Source organism: Dipteris shenzhenensis, chromosome 16 (genome assembly GCF_047967505.1).
Source record: "Dipteris shenzhenensis isolate YYH24624 ecotype China chromosome 16, Dip_SZ_1.0, whole genome shotgun sequence".
Lineage (NCBI taxonomy): Eukaryota > Viridiplantae > Streptophyta > Polypodiopsida > Gleicheniales > Dipteridaceae > Dipteris > Dipteris shenzhenensis.
The window spans coordinates 19,415,634-19,429,273 of record NC_141611.1 but is presented as its reverse complement, the minus strand read 5'-3'; the positions used below and the strand labels follow the sequence as shown (position 1 = coordinate 19,429,273).

General features: G+C 44.9%; 1 protein-coding gene across 1 annotated transcript in view; it reads right to left on the bottom strand.

The window, feature by feature from the left end:
- The window catches only part of TOR (target of rapamycin), a 142,621-nt gene that overhangs the window by 60,481 nt on the left and 68,500 nt on the right, over nucleotides 1–13,640 (bottom strand). Inside the window, exons 37-41 of the mRNA XM_087386937.1 lie at nucleotides 13,332–13,442; nucleotides 13,086–13,226; nucleotides 12,873–13,007; nucleotides 12,375–12,558; nucleotides 12,066–12,280 (exon numbers count right to left, since the gene is read on the bottom strand). Coding sequence (XP_087243063.1) covers nucleotides 12,066–12,280; nucleotides 12,375–12,558; nucleotides 12,873–13,007; nucleotides 13,086–13,226; nucleotides 13,332–13,442 — 786 coding nt within the window. The remainder of the gene's footprint in view (nucleotides 1–12,065; nucleotides 12,281–12,374; nucleotides 12,559–12,872; nucleotides 13,008–13,085; nucleotides 13,227–13,331; nucleotides 13,443–13,640) is intronic.

Sequence of the window (13,640 nt, the reverse complement as noted above, 5' to 3'; positions counted from 1 at the left end):
TGGCGGAACTGAAGCATTTGGAGGTTGCTGTAAATTCTGATTTGGATCAGAAAAATCAGCAGGGGAACCCAAAGCAATGGGTAGCAACCCTTCAAAGACATCCTCTGAAGACGAAGGCATTTGAAATTCAGCCTGAGTGTGAGCTGAATTTTCAGAAAATATCACATCTCTACTTACAATGATTTTGCGTGTAGCAGGATTGTAGAGACGGTACCCCTTGCTTTCTGCACTGTATCCAACAAATATGCATTTGATGGCTTTATCTGACAATTTGTGCCTAAATTCAACTGGCACATGTGCATAGGCAAGGCATCCAAAGACTCGGAAGTGATCCACTGAAGGCTTCCTGTCATTCCAGACCTCAAAAGGAGTTTTTGTTTTTAAAGCCTTAGTGGGAGCCCTGTTCAAAATGTAATTGGCACACATCAAACCCTCTAGCCAGAATTTATGAGGCATGTGTTTGCTTTTCAGCATACATCTGTCCATCTCCATGAGAGTTCTATTTTTCCTCTCAGCTTTGCCATTTTGCTGAGGGGTCAGCCTGACTGTGAGCTGATGCACAATACCCTTTTGCTTGAGAAAAGCATCAAATTCTGCAGATAGGTATTCCCCACCTCTATCCGTGCGTAATGTCTGTATCTTGAGTCCGGTTTCATTTTCAACCATGGCTGAAAAGTGTTTAAACACCGTGAACACTTCAGATTTCTTTTTCAGCCCATAAACCCAAGTAAAATTGGAGTAGTCATCAATAAATGTGACAAAGTAGAGATGACCACCCAATGACGGAGTCCTCATGGGACCACAGACATCATTGTGTATAAGCTGCAATTTGCGAACAGCTTTAACTGAACCATCCTTCTTGAAGGGGAATCTATGCATTTTACCTAAAATGCACCCTTCACAGGCATGTGGAGGAGGTATCTCAAGAGGTGGCAATGCATCAACCATTGAAAATTTCTGAAGTGTCATTAAGCTGTTGTAATGCATGTGGCCATATCTGGCATGCCATAATTCTGCATTTTGCATGGCAGCTGTAGGGGTAGAAACTGCCAGAGCATGGGCTGCTCTTTTCTCAAAAATATCAAGCTGAAAAAGCCCACGCAGCAAAGTAACCTTAAGACATAGTTAGCTTCCCTGTCTCGGACAGCACATTTGTCATCCTCAAAGATGACCTGAAATCCCCCTCTGTTAAGAGTGGACACTGAAAGAAGATTTTTGGTTATGCCAGGCACATATAAGACATCTGAAAGTCTGAAAATTGAACCATCAATTGCAGTGAGCTCAACCTCTCCTGTGCCACGTACTGAATATGAGGAGTTGTTGGCACAAGTGACTTTCTTACCAACAGGAGGTGGATGCAAGGAAGTAAAAAGACACTTCCTAGAAGTGATGTGCTTGGATGCACCGCTGTCAAAATACCATGTGTTCAGTGTTTCATTAACACTGAAAGCAGATGCATCTGTAGAAGAGTCAAAGCTGCAAGTCAAAAATGCATATGTATCATCACTGCAAGAGGCTGTACTATCCCGAGCATCTGGAACAGCCAATCTAGAATCTGAAATGCAAGATAAAAAGGCATAATCTTGACCAACAAAGTTGGCTGCAGCATCCCCACTGTCAGATGCATGAGGGGCTGAATCTGAAACAGCCATACCTGAGCTGTTTTTCTTTTCTTTTGCAATCCTTTTCCTGCATTCTGCTATGTGATGACCTGACTTTTTGCAGTAGTGACAAAAACCCTTCTTTTTGGGTTTACTTGCATCACTTTTAGCCTTTTGTGAAGGCTGTCCTAACCCACTGGAAGGCTGATTTGCTGCTGTCTTTGCCTGTCCCTTTGTTTTTTATTAAATTTTGAGAGCATGGCTTGTTCACCTGCACGTGAAGCCGAATTTTTCTTGGTCTGCTCTTCCTGAAGCAGAAGTCCTATCAACTCATGAAAAGTGAGGGGATTTGCACCCCCCCTCATTGATAAGTTCAACGAAGTGTGAAAGCTGAGATATGACTCAGGAAGAGAATTCAGAGTGGTTTTAATCATCTCTGAATCAGGAATAATTTCATCTATGTTTAACAATTGCTCTCTGAGATCCTGTAGCTTTGTGAGGTGGACTGACATGGAGTCACCCTCCTCCATATGTGTATTGCTCAACTCTCTTTTTAAGAAAGATACCCTGGCATCATTCCGTGCTGCATACATGCTTTCCAATATATCCCACGCTGCCCTGGAGGTCTTACACGACCGGATATGCGGAATGATAGATCTTTTTACTGAAAGAGAGATGCATGACAAAGCTAAGGCATCCCATGAATCCCATCTCTTCTGCTCTGGAGTATTGACTGTAGCTGCACCAACAACTTGTCCTGCAGCTGCACCCTGTGCACGACCTCTTCCACCTCCTTGCTGAGGAGGGGTAGCAGGTGCAATATCTGCTGGTCGGATCTCATCCCCATTGACATAATCCCATAGATTCCGAGAAATCAGAATATTACGTACCATAAAACTCCAGAGGGAGTAGTTGGTACCATCCAACTTGTCTTCTTGTGAAAGACCACCAAATGGAAACTCATTCTGATTTTGATGGGCCATTCTTGAGAAAAAGATTGAAGCAGATACAGATCTGAATTCCCTTACTGGGAATGGAATGCACAACTTCCAAAGAACACAGCCAAGCACGGGCTGTATATGCAACTTAGATTTCTGTACTTGAGCTGTCAGAAATCTGTCCAAGCATCAAAAACTCTCCAAAATCTGCCAAAAGTGTTTCAAACACTCCAAGAAAGGCAGTATGTACTGAATACTCCAAAAAATGCTCTCTCAACACAAAAGCCCCAATTTGTGGCTAGAAATTGCAGCCAGAAAGGGGCAAAATTACTAAAAGCCCCAAATCTGCAATTTTTAAACAAAAGCCCCAAATTTCAGACTAGATCTGCAATTTTGCTCCAGATGTAGCTCCAAACCTGCACAATGATTGCAATGTCTGCAATATACAAAATGCCCCAAATTTACTCCAAAACAACTGCACCAAACTATGGTTTTCTGCAAGATGAGCCTGCCCAAGAACACCTGTGGCTGAAGGCAACCGGTGTAGATCTGCAAGTACAGATCTACAAGTACAGATTGTACGGATGAACAGACTGTTGCCACACGTGTGGTACTGAAGGACTCCACGCAGATCTACGGAAGATACAGTACGGAAGTACGGACTGTACGGTAAGTACGGACTGTACGGTAAGTACGAAACGGACGGTACGGTGCTGATGGCGCAGGTACGATCAAAAAGGCGAATCTGTACGGGAGATTCGGCGCTGTACGGCGAATCTGTACGGAAGCAACGGAAGATGTACGGATGGTGTACGACGCTGCAACGGACCTGTACGGAAGTCTTTACGGGAGCTGTACGGAGGTAGTACGGGCAATGTACGGCAGCAGTACGTCGAATTCCGTACAGTCGTACGGACTGTACGGACGATTTGGAGCAAGCTGAAAATGTGAGGCTTAGGGGTGCCACAAAGGGAGCAGGGAGCCCGAGGCTCTTGAACCTGGCTCTGATACCCAATGAAGGAAATAGAATGAGTGAGAGATAGCAAGAGAGAGTAAGAGAGCAGGAGGCTTGGAAGCTGAAGACGTAGTTGCAATAGAATAGAGTGAGAGTACAACACACTGAAGGAAAAGATAAGGTTTTGTCCTAGTGACAAAACCTTAGTAGTCACTAACCATAGTTAGTGAACTAACTGCGGTTAGGGGAAAAAACCTCTTAGTGAGGGAAAAGTGCCCCTAACTAGCTTATTGTATTACATTGGTCACTGCTGAATTATGTCTATAATTCTAACAAACGTGAATCATTCATTACAAGAGCTTCAAGCTCATTTCAAAATTGGCAACATGCCACTTGTCTAAAATTTAGACTAAGTCCTATTACATGTCACTAAGGGCCATTCTGGAGTCTTCAAAGCACTTGGTCACACGAACCGCCTCCTAGATGCTTGTTAGTCTCCCGTAGCGCTTAGGAAAAATAACTCTTCCTAGTACCTGTAACAATTAATTAAAGCGCACCACCATGGCACCCATTAATTGTTAGCGCTTTTGCATGCAAATAACACACTGTGGACTAATTCTAGTCACGGTGGGCGTCCCCACAGAATACATGTGCACACCTAAACAAATATAAAAATATATATTTATTCTCTGGTTGACCAGAGTCAACACTCTTGATCATAATTAAGGAGCTTTGACCAAGGGTCGAGGCGCCTTAATTATAGCCAAGTCTCTCCAACCGAAGTTGGCACATCTTGGTTAACCGTGGTTAACCCTCTTGGCGCATGCCAAGTCTCGTTGATCGAAGTCAACACTCTCTGACCGTAGTCAGCTCTGTGGTAATAAACCAAGTCTCCTCGACCGAAGTCAGGTTTACTTGACTAGAGTCAAGTATCTTTGACCGTAGTCAATCCTTTGACCATTAAAAGAACTCTTTGACCATAATTAACACATATAAAACTCTTTAATTATGATCAAATAAATGGTCAACTGTACTTTGACTTGGGATATTTACATTGTGGTGACCCCGACTCTTGGATAAAGAGAAGAAGGGGGGAGGTTTTCAATATGGTAGAGTGGTTGACAATAAAGGGGAAAGGAAGGGTCATGTCTTTTGAGGGAGCAGCATGGGATGAATTCATCCTAATAATTAGGATGGAGTATGAGGATGAGTTTTAGATGAGTGAGGACGATCTCCGATATTCATGGTTTAGTATGAGACTTAGAGGAACCATTCATACCAAGCTTAACCGCTTTTGCATCGATTACTGGGCTATGGACAAAGGACGTTGCACTTTTATTTTAGTAGGTACCACTACATCAGATCACCTGATATCATTTGCCAAAGTTAGGATAGCAGACTCTATGTTAATGGATGATGGCTTTTCAGAGTAGGTTGTGGGTATTTGGAGGAGCTTGGACTTCATTGTTGGGTTTGGGATGAGAGTAGTGTTGAGAATGCAACAGTTGTATAATCTAATGAGAATAACCAAAATATCCTTTACATAGGAGAGTAACCCTAATACAAACCCTAGGGGGGAAAACCTCCTAATTGGAGGAGAAAAGTGACTCAAGGGTGTGGTAGGGCCATTGCGGTGTGTGGCTTTGCTATCCACCTGATTCCCATTGGGAGTTGTCCTTGTGCAGAACTGGTCTTTGGTACTATCCATACACTTTCCTTCTCCTTGTCCTTCTTGTTAGTTGGTTAATCTTTTCCCTTTTCTTTCTCATTCTCGGGCCATGTGGGAGGGTCCAAGTCGGAGGGATAAAGTGGAGGCGAAAGTGTCCACTTATTGGGTGTTCTAGTGTCTCCGCTCAGCATCCTGTGGATGCAGCAGGGAGGGTAGTGAAGGAGAATGTTGCAGCAAGGTGTGAACAAGCTGTTTTCCAGGAAAATGGGGAGCTGCATGTGACGAGTGCTAATAGTATGGATCAGACCAGAGATCAGTCAGGGGGCAGCTTGGATTGTAGAGGCTGATAGTGATGGAGAGGCATAGAGGTGTGGATCTGGGGACATGCAGACGGGGAGCGGATGCGCAACTGGAGAGGGATGAAGCGGGTCTGAGCTTAAGCGTGCTAAGAGAGCCCTGAAAAGGGGGGGGGGGGGGGGGGGGTGTTGAGGTAGGATGGAAAGCGAAGCTGCAAGGCAAGGCTGAAGAGCAGGGGAGGGAGGATGCAAGGCGGGAGGCTGGCTTGCAATTGTGGACCACCAATATGGCTGAATTTTGAGAGTATTTTCAAGCACTCAAGCTCTTTTTTGGGGATGTGTGATCCATTTTATCAAGTATCATTTGTATAGAAGTGTATTAATCTGATTAGCAGCTGATGCGAGTACAGTGTTACATATGGCAAGTCCATTGAAGTACTCATCTTTTCAAGTCCATTCAAATACATATGGCAAGTCCATTAAAGTACTTATCTTTTCAAAACATTTGATGTCTATAGCACAACATCAGATACATGGTGCTCATGTTCTAGCTTATAGTACAGAGATTGTAGGACACCCACCTTTGCGACCTAGAGATCTACCTAGCCTAATATCTCATTTCTCACATGATCGCTGAGGGCGGGGCTGCAGAGTCAAAGCGGGGGGGCTGCTGGGCGGGGGAGCAGGGGACTGTAGAGCGGGGAATAGGGAGGCAACAAAGGGGGGGACCGGAGGAGCTACATGATCTATCTATGAGAAATAAATAAATAAATAAAGCTTATTAAAGTCTTCCGAAGACTGATGGGTCTATGAGACTGTGAAAAACCTGGTACAAATGAGCTGTGAGGATGGATAGCTACTAAATGAGCATCCACACCAATGCAGAAATGCAAAAAATGCAAAATAGTAGTACTAAGTACAACATAGTCATGTCAATGGTCGACTAAATATCAATCTCACCAGCGTCATCATCAACATCATCATCATCATAAGGACATCAAGGTGGGCGAGGTGGCATGAACGCGGTGATAGGGTGCTGTCGCCGCTCACTGGTGTGGCCCTGTGACGTCTCCTCGTCATAACTCTGCGTCTAACAAGGGTTACAGTAACCCCTATCGGCCGGGCTCCAACTCTGAATAGAGACGGGATATCCCCAAGTGTAATCTGTGCGTCAACCCTCTGTCTGAGCTGTCGAGTCATTGGCTCTGGGTCACGATCATGTTGAGGTCTCGCCCTGTGGGGGTCCCTGTGGTCTGGCAGGAAAAACTCCGTGATGGAGCTCTGTGAGGGTTATGTCAAGGGAGAGGTCTACTCCTGTCTCTATGATCGAAGTAGCCTCTCGCGGTGCCTGACTGCTTCATGAATGAAAGCCGCCAAGCATCTCTGGTCTGGATAGGAGAGAAAATGAGACAAACCCCAGTGCTATCCTTGAAGAGGCAACAGAAGCACCCTCGAACCTCATAGTAAACACGGCACCTGAAGATGCAATGCTCCTCCGTCTCAACCTCTGTGTGTCACACAATGTGCATATGCGCTTCTCGCTGGGTAGGCCCTCTGCTCTGCCGCTCTCGATACGAAGTCAATGTGAAGGGACCTAAAACTGCCCAATAGAGATCCTCAGTGAGTGGGGTAAGTGGATATGCGTGTATCCTGGTGGGTCAATGAACCCCTCCTCTGTAATATGCAAGCAGTGATCCCTGTAGAAGCTGATCTTCACTGGAAGCTCGCTTGGTCCCATCCAGGTCCAAAATGTGTGTAGCTGTAAGAGATCCTCACGAATGACCTCATGTGGCCGGAGGGGAGAAAACGGAGCATCCATACTGTATTGAAAGGGAGGGAGTCTATCCATGTGGAGCCCTAGTCGCTCAAACCATCTCTTTGTGCGTGCATCCCCTCTTCATTCCCCTCTTCTCTTTCCTCTTCCTCTCTCTTTTTCCATTGCCTTTCCCCTCACAGAAACACATTGCTACAACTCGGAGTATCAAGAGTGACACTTGAGGATGGTTCGTGCTTGCATTGCTCCCACAAGGAGTAGTAGGAGGAGAGGTTGCCTTGGCATTCCTTCACGATCCCCACGACACGTGAGTCACGGCCGGAGACCACATTTTTGGCACCAACACCTCTAGTCCCCTCTTGTTGAGAGAGTCATAGAAGAGGACAATGCCAACCCTGGCATCCAGCTGCGTCCAGAAGTGTAATCCCCATACTCCTCGACTCGATACAGATATGTGATAACCTGAAATGCAACATCTAGCTGTAACGGGATGACCCAAACTCGGCCTGAATGATCTGGTGCGGAACGAATGGCTTACCGCGGATCATCCGTGATAGCATGAGAACTTGTAGCTGCTCCACACGAGCCCTTTCTATATCCGACAAGCTTAGCTCCCAGCAAAGGCTGCTGTACATCCCCGCTGGGCGAACTAAGGAGTCAAAAAGCAACCCCTTGGTTCGTGGATCCTGAAAGAGCAAGCGGAAGCACTGCCTCTCTAGTCTGGCTAATGAAGCATACCCTCTGCTCAAACGGGCATGCATTGCGAGTCTCATAGTGAAGATCGGTCCGGAGAAGACAACCCCAATATACGTCTATGATGAAACTATCTCAACATGTGCCCTGTCGAACATGAACTGCTCCTGACTCTAACAGCTCAAGATGTGTTGAAGATCATAACCTTGGTTTTACCCAGGTTGACCTTCACGTCATGGGACTCACAGAAGGACTATAGTGCATCAAGGTGTCTCTAGAGCCCCTCTGCGGAGAAAGACAAAAGAGGCACATTATCTGCATACAGCAAAATCCGAATCAATGTGCTAGCAAGAGAACATCCATCCCCCCCATGTGTCTGCATTGCTATCTCGAGCTCGTCTATGTAGAGGCCAAACAGGTAGGTGATAAAGAACACCCTTGTCTGATCCCAATAGTGCTCATGATCTCGTCTGTCCAGCCAGATCCTGCCCGGACTTTGCCTATGACTCTCTCGTAAAGTGCCATGACAGCCCAAATGATCTCCTGATCATAACCCAAATCCTGTAGGCGCCGGATGAGGCAGGCTCTCGCAACCGTATCAAATGCCTTGCGAAAATCCACAAAGCAACAGTAAACCCTTTGCTTCCGTGCCCTCATCTCCTCGATGATGCATCTGAGTGTGAGAATGTGGTCCATGGTTCCATGATCACGCCAGAACCCAGCCTGTCCCGCTACGGGCTCATGGGATCCCTTGCCTTGAGTATGGGTGAAATAGTGTTAATGGTCTAGGTGCGTGGAAATCCCAAACAGACAGCCTCATTAAAAAGCTTTGCTAAGATTGGGGCTAGGAGGTTAATCCCATATGCAATGAACTCAAGGCATAGTCCCTCATGATCCTTTGCTCAGCCATTATGAAGTTTCATCATAGCATCCTTCACCCCCCCCTTAGTAAAGAGGGCATAGGAAGTGGGGCGTGGCAAATGTGAGGTCAGCAACTGGTTGATCAGGGATGTCATATAGTGTGTGTGCGTAATTGTACCAAACCTAAGTGTCAGTGAGTGGTGAGGGGAACCGCCCCTCAAGAAATCTACGCCAAAAGTCCTTAGAGTTTTACTAAACAAAATGTTTAGTAGTTCCTCCTTGTTCCGGTGATCGAAATCTAGTTTCTTCCTATGTACCAGCTGACGATACTTGTGTAGCATCTTTGGTTCATTCGAAAGACTGTTTTTTGTTGCGAGTCAGAGATGACGGCGTAAAGCCTTACACTCATCATCGTACCAACTATTGCAGGGTACGGTCCGAGGTGGTTGTGGGTAGGTGGAGCGAGTGGTGTGAGGGTAAGCGTGAAGGACAGCTTCGTGTGGTGAGCCGGTAATCAGACAGCTCGGTCCTCTAAAAGGGGTATGAAATCAACATAAACGAGGAGTATGTACAAACAGCCTGAGTAAATAGGTGAGTGATCGTGGTCGAAGCGTATATCATGATAGGTGGAGTAAGAACTTGGTGGGGTGGAGGGAATGGTGCGAAGGGGGGTGGGAATGCTAAAGAATAGGTAGGTATGATCAACACCTAGAGGAACAGGTGCTACAGTGATGCGAGATGTGAAGGTAGGAGATCCCATCCCGCGGTTGAAAATGAAATACAAAGTCCCCTCCTAATCCAAGAGCACCAGACCAAAAAATATGATATGGTAGAAGTTTACCTGTTTTAGCACATTGTCTATCGATAAGCTCGAGCTCTTGGAGAAGAGGATGTTGATCAGTCCATGACTAACCAAGAAGTGAATCTGGTCCCTTGTAGGTTTTGGAGTTCAGAGTGTATGTAGACTCTAGAGAGATCCATGACACAAGGTACAAAGGTTGTAAGGAGTTAGCTCAAGAGAGCTGCAGCAAGGAAGAAGTTCGAGGTACAAATGTTGGAAGGGAGTAGAAAGGCTTACAAGACTTGCTAGAAGTAATCCGAAGAGGGTTGCATGCAATGACCACCTTTCTACAATGGGTGGGGATTCTGCATCATCCCTAGGCATTCAAACTGGTAATCCTCACATGCATGTAGGAGGGGGAGCCTCACATGGCGTAGACTGAAGGAAGAGGTGGAGCTCTACTAGAGATAGCAAGGTCTGAGGTGAAAAGGTCTATTGCTGGTCACACCAAGTGGCTGCATCAAAGTCTATGGAATATGCACAATCATGGCGTGCGAGTTGGAGGACCCTAATATATCATCATCACAGGGATCCTCGACTGTGATCCTAGCCTCGTTCAGAAGATCATCAAGGGAGTCTCTAATAGCCTCACGGTCAGCATCTACATCCTCCACCTCCTCCAAAAGAGGCCCCTCACCCTCTACAAGGGCTGCAAAGTGGTTTGGGGAGCAAAGACTGAGAGGAGTGGATGTATGCAGTCCCCAGGGGAGCAGGGTTGTCTGCAGTCTCTCCCAAATGATTATTTATAAGCAAAAAATGCTTCGAAAAGATAGCCAATAGAGCAATGCACTGCTGTAAATAAAAAGCATTATTGGAACATCAACAAGCAGCTTGGACAATAACTTTACATTCAAATCTGCACATCTGCTTCAAAAACGGAAACTTTTATCTAGACGAATCTAGGAAATATCAAACTACTGCTGTAAAAAGAAAACAATTAGTGCAGTTTAACCTCATGATACTCATCTACACATAGAAACAATAGGGACTAGCTACTATACTATGACATCCCCATTGACCTTGTCAGCATCAACAGTCAGCATAGGCCAAATACATAGCCACACACCCACACACATATGAGCATCTGGTTCTATCAAGACTATGAGGTTGAGGGCAGATTCAGCAACAGCACCCACATTCTCTTCATCCAAGCTACAAAAGCCTAGGAAGAAAGACATTTTAAAGCAAAAAATTTTAGCAAAGATAGCAGATAGGTCACCACACTGCTACAAATAGAAAGAATTATCACAATACAAGCAAGCCACAACTCGGCACCATGCACCTCCATATGCTGGGCATGTACACTAACACACACACAACCCCACCCAAACTCATCCTCTAAAAGCAAAACAAGCAGTGCATCTTTAACGTCATGATAGTCCCCATGAAAACAAGGCCACCACCAGTGTAACCAAAAAACACGTTTCTAGCATGTGAAACACTTGGAAATGTTTCTAGACGAAACATTTCGCCGAAACGGGCGAAACACCATAGTACAAGTTGTCACCTATGTCTTGACTCTTTTGAAAGTGCTCAGTGTGTATATGCGTATTTGAGAGCTCTTTTCAGAGAGAGAGAGAGAATCTGAAGATAAGTATTTATGTTTTATATATAATTCATATAAAATACATTTTTTTAACCCGTTTGTAGACGAAACGCCTGGCAAAATCTAGAAACGTTTCTTGTGACTATGACCAGCACTAAAGCAGAGAGCTAATCAAAAAGTAGTCCATATTCACGCCATCTAAGCTACAAGTGTTTGTGAAGAAAATAACATTTCATTTTAGGCTCCCATCACCAGCATTCCTAAGCAAAACTCATAGAAACGAAAGATGATAGGGCAATGTACCACTATAAATAGAAGATTCATTGCAATATCAGCAAGGCATGTCCACTAACAGCAGCCACATATCTACACTCATTGTCTAAAACAAAATGAATAGTGCTTCATCATAATCACTCACAATGTTAAAAATCGTGGAGTTCATCATGCATAGAAGGGACTAGCTACTATGGCATCCCCCATCAACGTCACTAGTTCCCAATGCCAGGTGTAGACCATGGTATTAACATATGCTCTCACACACACATATCCACACACCAACATATACATAAGCGTCCATTTATCAACACACATCCCCACCCGCACGTGCACACAATCACACGTGCACGCATGCACACACAAGTAAAATATCAACCCATATTTATGTGCACTCATACATCCATGTATCCACGCATACATGTGTGAAGATAAAAACCAACATGTAAGCTGTCATCCGCCCTTGCTTGCACATGTTTATCTATATACATAACATGTGTGTGAATGTATATGTAATGTATGTGTATATATACAGAGCAAGGTAGGCATGAATAAACCTAAGATACACAAGCCCTCAAATCCATGTGTGCTATGCGCACGTATGTAGAAAAAACTAACCTGTAAACTATCGTCCCCACCCTTGCTTGCAGAAGCATAAGCAATAGATCGAAAGTACCCTTTGACAGCAGCCTCAACATGACTGTTTACAGCCACAGGATGTCCCCTTTTTGTATAGTGTAAAATTACCGCAGTGTTAAATAAAGCCCACTTATGCCAAGCTTTTGCACACAATGGAGCAAATTCTGTCGCACTCCGCAATGCATGAAGAATACCTGAAATAGACAGCATAGATTGAAGTATTATTCTTAGCTATGTACCATGACCAGGAACTTGAACAAATTTAGCAACTAACATCAAATGCACAACCTTTAATAGAATCTTCATCCAAAGAAGGTTTGAGTAACCAGTGCCACGTTCCAAGCTTCAAGTAAACTCGGGCTATCAGAGGAACCATTGTTGCTGTCAGGTCGCTGGTATTTGAAGGCGACCCAACATACATGTCAATTGCAGCTGGGTGCCTAGTTGTGTCATCTAGTTCAAGAGCAAGTTCCTGCAGAGATATGCCCCTCTTGAGTCACAACTAATTGTCCTGGCAGGAAGACATTGAACACCCTGAAAGGGGTTGGCAGCAAGTGCTCACAGAATAACAGAAATCTAAACAAATAAGGAAATCCCATGGTTCACTCACGGTATCTCTTCAGGACATTCAACAGTCTAACAATCAGGAAGGTTTGAAAATAGTAGCACCAACAGATGCGTAAGAGAGTAGGACACTGGTGGTGGTGGTTATTGGAAGAAGGGGAAGGGGAGGGGGGGGGGGGGGGGGGGGGGGGGGAGTCAACAGCAACAGATATTGGGCCATACTTGCAATCGATGAAACGCATCCAGTCGTTTCATTTCTTCTCCCAGACACCATTGGTACTTTAGATATGCAAACATGACTTGCGGTGCCTCAAGGTACCAATCTTGCCTAGGTGCAGATGAGACTTCAGGATCATACTGCAAGGAAAAAAATCCCACATGTCACAAACGTCACAAACGTCTGTTTGGAAACCAGAATAGTTTTAAAGTGCATGCCTGTAGCAGTTTGACCAATGTGGCATGCGACTGGCTTGTGCGACCACTCTTCCGACAAAGCGAGGCAAACTTTAACCAAGTCTCAATATCATCTTTTGGAGGAAGAACAAGAGCTCGAACTGCTAACAGTGCATGCCACACCTGAGAAGATACTCAAAGCAGTGAATTGCTTGATACCTGGCACATCATGCACTACTCTAGTGTGTCTGAACTTAGACCACCAAGTAAAATTTGAAGGATACAAACCTCCACGTTCCTTTTCGTGCCACGAATGCGATCATGCCACATTTTTCGAATAAGAGCTGCACGACCGTCATTCCCACTATTTAAAGATGGGAGTGTACAGTAGTCAATTACCTGCACATGGCAAATACTAAACATATATTAACGAAAAGCTCTTAAACTAGTCATACACTCTTAGCATGACTCCAGCTTCCAAAATATTCCCTCAACTCTTTTTGGAAAAAATATATATTACCTTGACTCGCAAGCTTCTAAAGCCTTCAGGTGATACAAAACATGTATCGATGAAACTCTCACATGCAGCCTTGGAAT